General features: G+C 36.7%; 1 protein-coding gene across 2 annotated transcripts; it reads left to right on the forward strand.

Annotated features, from left to right (window-relative positions):
• The first annotated feature begins 269 nt into the window (after nt 1–269).
• Nucleotides 270–5,008, forward strand: LOC149237883 (uncharacterized). Of its 2 annotated transcripts, XR_016246355.1 has the most exons (3): nt 270–1,879; nt 4,399–4,490; nt 4,580–5,007. XR_016246355.1 is itself a non-coding variant. In XM_089372848.1 (2 exons), the coding sequence occupies exon 1, from the start codon at nt 545–547 to the stop codon at nt 1,871–1,873; it is 1,329 nt and encodes a 442-aa protein (XP_089228974.1). In that variant the 5' UTR covers nt 270–544; the 3' UTR covers nt 1,874–1,879; nt 4,399–5,008. The 2 variants fall into 2 exon arrangements, 1 of the variants encoding a protein (XP_089228974.1); XM_089372848.1 differs by having other exon boundaries at nt 4,399–5,008.
• The last annotated feature ends 2,969 nt before the right edge of the window (nt 5,009–7,977 follow it).

Consider the following 7,977-nt stretch of genomic DNA (forward strand, 5'->3'; position numbering starts at 1 on the left):
TATTTAATACTTATGAATTTATAATAATTTATTTTATTAATAGGAACAAATTCTTTTTTCTTTAATTCTTAGTTGTTGTTTTCATCATTTTCATTCTATAAATTATATTATATTTTATTGTATATTTTAAATTTCACATTTGATATAAATTGGGATATAGAATACCCAAATTTTTCCATGCGTTACAACATGAACTTCAAATATTGTTAAGTCGATTATTATAATTAGTTAAATTTAGATCGACTATAAATACGAAAAAGATTATACCTCTTTCCATCAAAGAATGACCCAATTTCGCTGATCGATGGCATGTGCAGGAGAATACAACGGATTTTTTTAGAGCCATGGCAAATACAATGAATGGATTCTCATGAAGCCCGTCACGACCCTCGAGAGCTGCCGATTTCACTAGTCTGTTTTCTACCGCCCTAAACACATACGTCTCATTTCAATTGCAGTGGCCAGTATCTATTTCACTCTGCAACACATATAAATGACATATAAATATATATATCATATTTAGGTATATACATATATTTCAGAGATGGAAGAGTCCGTCAAGCGGAAAGAAAGGCTGCAGGCGATGCGATTGGAAGCGGCCCAAAATGGTTCGGACGACAACAAAGACCAACATCAAGAAAGCTCACATTCAGCATCTGGGCTTCTCGCCAGTCCTTTCAACGAACTCTCCTCGCCATCTTCAACACCTCAGCACCCTCCCAGGTTTGATTATTACACTGACCCGTTAGCTGCTTTTTCTGGTAGCAAGAGAAAGGGAAGAATCAACAACAACAACACCACTGCCAACGCCAATAATAGCAAAGATTATAGCTCTGGCCATAGCCCTAATGGTCCTGGAACTGGTTTCAATAGGGCTAGGGTGATTTCTCCTTTGAACAATCAATCTTCTCCTGTAAGTAACTCCCCCCCAATCAAATTCTATGCCCAGCAGCAGACTCCTTTCTGGCAACCCAATTTTCATCCAGGGAACCCACAGACACCTGTGACTCCTTTCAGGTCCCCTGTTCCGAGCTACAACAGTTCCCACGAGTCATCTGGTCCACAGCATTATAGTAGTCCATTTGAGTTTTCTAATTCCAGCAATGGAAGCCCCATGCCCATATCGCCTGTCCCGATGTTCAATCAGATCCCCAATCAGGATAGCTACAGGCCACATCAGCCCCATTCACAACTGCAACATCAATATCAGCAGCAACAGCAACAACAAAGTGGGTCACAACCTCGGCAATTCGGCGGACCTGGAGGTCGAGGAAGTCCACTGTCTGATCGCTGGAGAAGCCCAGCTGCTACAGGTAGTCCCCGGTCGGAACCCCACGGAAGCGCTAGCCCTGGTGGAAGAGGGATGCCCTGGTCCGACACGAGGGGAGCTGCTAGCCCTGGCCTTGGCTCGGGTGGAAGAGGGATGCCCTGGTCCGACACGAGGGGAAGCTCAGGTGGAAGGGGGAGTCCTTGGACGAACTATAGAGGTAGGGGTGGCCGGGGAATGGGAGGTAGTCCAAGCCCTAAACAAGGACGAGGAGGCTTGCAAGGGCGGGGAGGTCGTGTTAATGCCTCTGCTCGCGAAAGACCAGATTTGTTTGTGAAGAAATCAATGGTAGAAGACCCATGGAAGAATCTGGTGCCGGTAATAATTATTAGCAAGGCAACCAAGGACACCAGCAATACTGTGGTCCGCAGTATCGAGGGGAATCGATCTGATGCTCAGACCCCACAATCACAGCAGTCTGGGTCTAACAGTTTGAAGAAGAATAAACCTTCACAAGTCACACACACTTTCCAGTCTGGTCCAAGCCTTGCAGAAAGCCTTGCCCTATCGTTTGCAGAAGCAATAGGAGAGGAAGCCCACAACTAGAATTCGGTATGGAATTCTTGTGTCAGAATTATCAGATTCTAATCTCTTATAATTATTGACCATGTAAAAATATACTTATTTATCTTATTTACACAGCTGGTATTTTCAGTTAGAATCCTTATGATTTTACATCCGTGTGCTACTCTGGCTTCTAAAGTCAACCATAAATATTTCTTCTAATGGTTTCTGCAGGCTCTAAAGGTCTGCATTTATGTTTGTAATTAGTAGTTTTGGTTAGTTTTTTGCCGTTTTCATAGCGTAGAAGTATTTATGGATTTACTCTGAAGTCACGTAAATTTCTGCATGTGAAATTTGTGGGTCCCACTTTCCAGACTCAATCTTCCTCCCAAATATTTATATCAGTTTCATTTCTGAGAACTTTCCAGTGCAATCAGTAAGACGATGAGTGTTAAGTTTCAACATTTAAATTATGCTTATTCTAAGAGTAACTATTTTGAAGTTTGCTGTATGAAAAGGGGAATCCTCTTTAGTTGCACCTCTACTAATGTGAAAACCTAAGCAACAAAAATACGTTGTGAAATATTTGAATACTTGATCAGCTATGAACCAGTTTTTACAGAGAACATTCAAATGAAGTAACTTCTTAATAGTCTATGACCGAACAGACATGGCTTCGTATAGGGATTGCTTAAGTATGTATGGGATCTTTCTAAGTTGATGCCATTAAGCTATTGCTTTCGCGTTTCATGAGTTCATCATGTTCACAAAACTGAAAATCCAGTTCGAATTCCTCTTGTGATGCTATTATTGTGCTGAAAGTTGCTTCTACAACTGAGGCTAGGGAACACTGGTGTCACTATATGTGGGGTTGAAATCAAAAGTGTAATGTAACAAATGATAGTAATAATACTATATGCTGGTCAAATAGATATACAAATAGAATTAAAAAGACATCTATACTTTTTTTTCCATATAACATATCTTGGGAAAACCCTCCTGGTAATTTCCCTCATTTTAATTATGGTACTCAGGGTAAACCATAGATTCTTCAGGTTACAAAGCCAGGTCAACAACAACATTTGAAACTGTTACAATGATATAGTTGTTATGAGTTCTACATGTCACTTGTGGGAATTGAACTTGGGTGGAAGGATAACACTCCTCTCAACCACCTAGAGTAGAGCCAATTGACAAAAAAAACATCAATAAATATGAAAAAAGATATGATATTTACATATAGTATAGAATCTATTATAGAGGGACACCAAATTTACACAAATAGAATATAAAGAGAGATACTGTAAATAGGAGATTTACATAGAAACATTGTTACAATGCAAATAAAAATATCTTGACAATAATCAAAATTTTATTTCTACATTTCCATATCTCCATAAGTTATGCAAATAAAAATATCTTGACAATAATCAAAATTTTATTTCTACATTTCCATATCTCCATAAGTTCTGAGTTTTTAACTTCTCAGTTATGGACTGCAACAATCCTAAGCTCCTTTTGAATGATACAAAAATTTGTTCTGCAAGGATTTGATCCCTTCCATTGGTTAATACTAAATAGATCCAGGGTTAAGATGGATCTGAGTTGGTTATTTAAATCAACTAAAGGTTTTTCTGTTATAAAAATGCCAAATGGCTTTTGATGAAGCACTATTTATTGACAAAGATAGGAAACATCTTGTTCTCTTTGATCATGCATCAAGCATTAAAATGTATTCTAGCATTTCTTACGTGAGCAATTTTCAGGCTTTAGTAAACTGGAATATAGCAGTTCAGATGTCTGTTATGTGGACAAGATCCAGCCACTATAAAAATATACATTTACTTTCAAAAAGGATTCTGTGACTTTCTAAATACAAGTCCACTCTGCATCATAGTACATCTCAGCTACCATATTTGGGAAGGTCGGTGAAAAACAGTTATAAAAATTCATTCATGAAGAAAAGGAAAAAATCAAGAAAATAGCAACATAAGGATTTTATACCGGCATAATATTTCAAAAGGGACACCGTACAGGTAATGTGAATATGCTTTTGGTGTATGCAAATGATAAACATCAGACACCTGCAATACAATTAAACCACAGTAAATTGTTCTCGTCGTCACTTCAACAGGAGATTCAGATCTTTTATAAATTAGCACGGACAAAACAATAGATTTGAGAAAATACGCAACAAGTTTTCTAGTCCATAAGGATCATGGAATTCTCGGTAAAGCAATTCAGGGGGATGGCAGAAGGTCCATGTGATAGAAAGCAGCAGAGTGACTAGCAAAATAAGTTTTAAACTTTAGAATTAAAATTAGACTATTTGAGGTGTGATAGAGAGGTTAAATACTCTTTTGGTTTAACAAAATGAATTTTGTACGTTAAGAGTTTGATAAAGCAGGAATATGTAGCTGTGCCCAGCTAGTTGATAAGTATCTTACTTGGAGAAATGCCTATACTTTCGAAGTGGCAGATCTCGATCCCTTATCTTTTTGCTTCTATGTTCTTACATTGGTTATACTTCCAAGAGTCAGCCACACTAAACATTTTCACTGTTCCAGGAAGTTTGATTTCCAGTTTGGCATCCAGTGAACCCCATAATGGCATTCACAAAGATTATGAATTTGTCAAGGTGATTCCATTGTTCTTAAAGGTCAGTTGCATTGGTTATTTGGCCTCTCTGTTTTTTCGTGTTGTTATTTAGGTTATAACCAGTGTGGTTAGATGCCTGGAACAAAGCAGGTAGCAGTCTTTCCCAAAAAAATTCTGGGAGTGAAGCAGTCCTCGGAGTGCTCTGTACACATATATAATATATGAGTGCTTCGGGGAGTGCTAGAGCATGATCAGGCAAGTTGGGAGCAGTCACTTGCATTGCCTTACTTTGGAGCAAGAGTGGGAACCCTAGAGTGCCTCTTGGCAACACTGGCTATAGCTTAATGCAATTGCAGGTTGTAATAGGATTTCTAAGAATGTACTCGGAGAATTAGGGTGTTCATCATGTGATTAAAAACAAGTGGTTCCATTCCACCTTCAAGCATTGAAAGTATGCAATATTGTGCATTGTTATGAACTACAGTCTGAATGAAGATATGAGATAAATCAAGATAAAAGGAAATTCTCCTTTTCCATAATATTTTAATGATGAGACTATTCCCAAGTTGGACTGAACATGGTCCACAGGATAATTACCACAAGCAAGGAAAAACAATGATTCTTCTGATGAAATGACTTTTAGGATTATGTATCTTATGGAGGGCAGCATCATATATATTAAGAAATACAATGTATAAATATTGCGTTATTTTTTTGGATCTGGCAAGATTACATCAGAGTTTTTCAGAGTAGTCTGCATTCGAAGAATTGAATTTTCTATGTTTCTGGTTCATGGTGTTTTCTCTCTCTCTCTCTCTCTCACTCACTATATATATATATATATATATGTATATGTATGCTGTTTCCCTATATCCAGATTGCCACCTTGGAAAAAATCTATCCATTTCCATGCAATACAGGAAAAACATATTTTACCTCCATGAATCTATCACAGTGCATTCAAAATTGATACTTGTGTCTCAGGTTCAAGCTTTTTGTAAGCTGCAATCTCTTCCAGTGTTGCAAACATATCACAGCATTATCACAATTTCCCAATTTTTTCACGGCAATAATAATATTGCCTGAAAATATCGTGATATTCTCCTAAGATGATAAAAGATGTTAGCCACCCGTGATGTTTTTGTATTTTTAAAATTTTGCAGATATTTTTTTTTCTGGATCTTGGCAATATTTTCTTTGACGTGATGTGTGCAACACTGATCTCTTTATTGCATGAAACAGAATAATAAGTTTTTGTGCTGAAATTATATAATAAATAAATATATTGCCTTTGGCAAAAGGCTGCTAAACAAGTTACCCGTGATATGCAATAAGTAGATGTTCCCCTTCAGCAACCTGGGAACAAAAGAGAATGAGTTTGCTAACCACCAGCACACCTTTATATTTTTTCTTGCTAGCACCATAATCAACTTAATAATGAACTTCAATGGTCATAACCTATCCAAGGGCATCAATTTCTGAGTTTCTTACATAAGACTGTCAACTGAGTGCCACTGCCATGCCCCTAGAGCAGACCCATGATTCAAGACACCTCTTATCCTTTGAGCGTGTGCTACCTGCATGTTTCCTCAACAATGGTGCGGCCAACTTGCAAGTACTTCACCTGGACTATGCCTCTACAGTTGTACTTCTCTCTGTCTGTTTAAATATCAATGTGTGATGGAATATAACATGTAACCAAATCACAAGTACAATTGCACTTCACTTCAATTTTGCATAAACGTGACATGCAATTACAATATTACCATGTAACAATAAAGCTGCATTAACATGTATAAATCACCATGCACATGCCACATGCAATATAAGTGTGCACCAATATAATTGTGTGGGGAAGGGCCCTCGGTCCAACTCGAATATCTCAAAATATATGTAATTTTTGCTGCAAATACAATTACAACAAATATAAGGTTGTAGCCTACTCCAAGCTCAAGTGCAATGTTGCACTAATAGTTATTGGGATTAATTCGGTGCAGGGAAAAATCGTAATAATCGGGGAAAAATCGGTAATAATCGGGAAAAAATCGTTTGGTACAAAAATATTCATTTTTTTTTTCAATTTTTTTAATATCTAAACCATTTACAAGATAAAATAAATACATTGTCACATAAATATGATAAAAGAACTAATATATAAGATGTTTAATATCATTTCTAGTGCTAAAATCACACATAACAGTGAATCATGTCCTAAATAGTAAGTCCTGACCCCTGAGTCCCAACTCAGCCTCAAAATGTCAACAAAAAATATAATAATGTATCTCATATCATGAGTCATAATGTCATATTCAATGAAATGAACCAAATAACTAAAGTCTAATACTACTGATTTCCTTTGCCCCTCTAGATGTAGATGTCGATGGAGTTGGTAGTAGACTCTGCTATGTTCTAGAAGCTGAAGAACTAGGAGCTACAGGAGGTAGACCACGTCCTTTACTGTTGACAGGGGTAGCTTGGGTCACCTCCTCATAAAAAAAAAATATTATTTTTTTTTCTTTCAAAAAAATCGCAATTTTTTCATAAAAATCGGCAAAAAAACCCCCCGATTTTATCTTCTTTTTGAAAAAATCACGATAAAATGATTTTATCACGATTTTTTGGCGATTAGTGCAACACTGCTCAGTGTGGTTTCTCAAACCAACCCTCACGAATGTACAACAATATGAATAAAGTGTGAGTCTTCCCAAGACTCGAGTATGGCTTCCCAAGCTACCCCACAACACAATAGAATGTGTGCGCAATGCTTCACCCTATACCTGGAAGTAATTCTCAGATTAGATCAGGGAAAATCAACAATCAAGAGATAGTTACAAAACAACATATACAATGAAAAATGATGGATGACCTCATAACTTTCTTGTGATATTTATAAAAAATCAATATTGCCAGTGAAGAAAAACATGAGTGGGAATAAAAAGAATATGACCATGGGAAAAGCCAATTGTTGAATTCTGAACATGGATTTCACCCATGATGACAAGTTTAGAGTAATGATAATGAAATAGGTTAGAAAGAAAGAATGTGGTCTTGCTTGGCTTAAATAAACATGAGAAGAAGAATAATCACAACAACATTCATGAAAACACAACTAAGTTACTTGATACGAGGAAATAGGTACAATTTCCAAAATATACGAGTGTTGGAAATCTAAGTTACTGGAAACTCCTGAAGAATTTCCCAGAAACGCGGATCCCCGTTTCCGATACATAAACGGATACGATTCTTGTCCGAAACACTGTAAAAACGTTTTTGTGCCGTTTCAAAAAATCGGAAACTTTAGATTTGGAATTGGATACGTTTCCAAGGGATTTAAATTTTTTTGGATCCGTTTCCGGTAAAACGGATCCACGAAAATTGCGATCAGAATCCACCCTTAAAATGTTAAAGAGCTTGAAAATTTGCATAGCCATAAATAAATAATAAAAATGAAGAAATCAGATTTGCAAATAAACTCACTATAAACAGAGTCTCATAAAATCTTTTCTAAATCTTTAGAAACAACAACACTCCATATATTTATCAAAAAT

The sequence above is a fragment of the Pinus tabuliformis genome, chromosome 8 (assembly GCF_031772625.1).
Source record: "Pinus tabuliformis cultivar Carrire ecotype Pingquan chromosome 8, CPIR1, whole genome shotgun sequence".
Taxonomy (NCBI): domain Eukaryota; kingdom Viridiplantae; phylum Streptophyta; class Pinopsida; order Pinales; family Pinaceae; genus Pinus; species Pinus tabuliformis.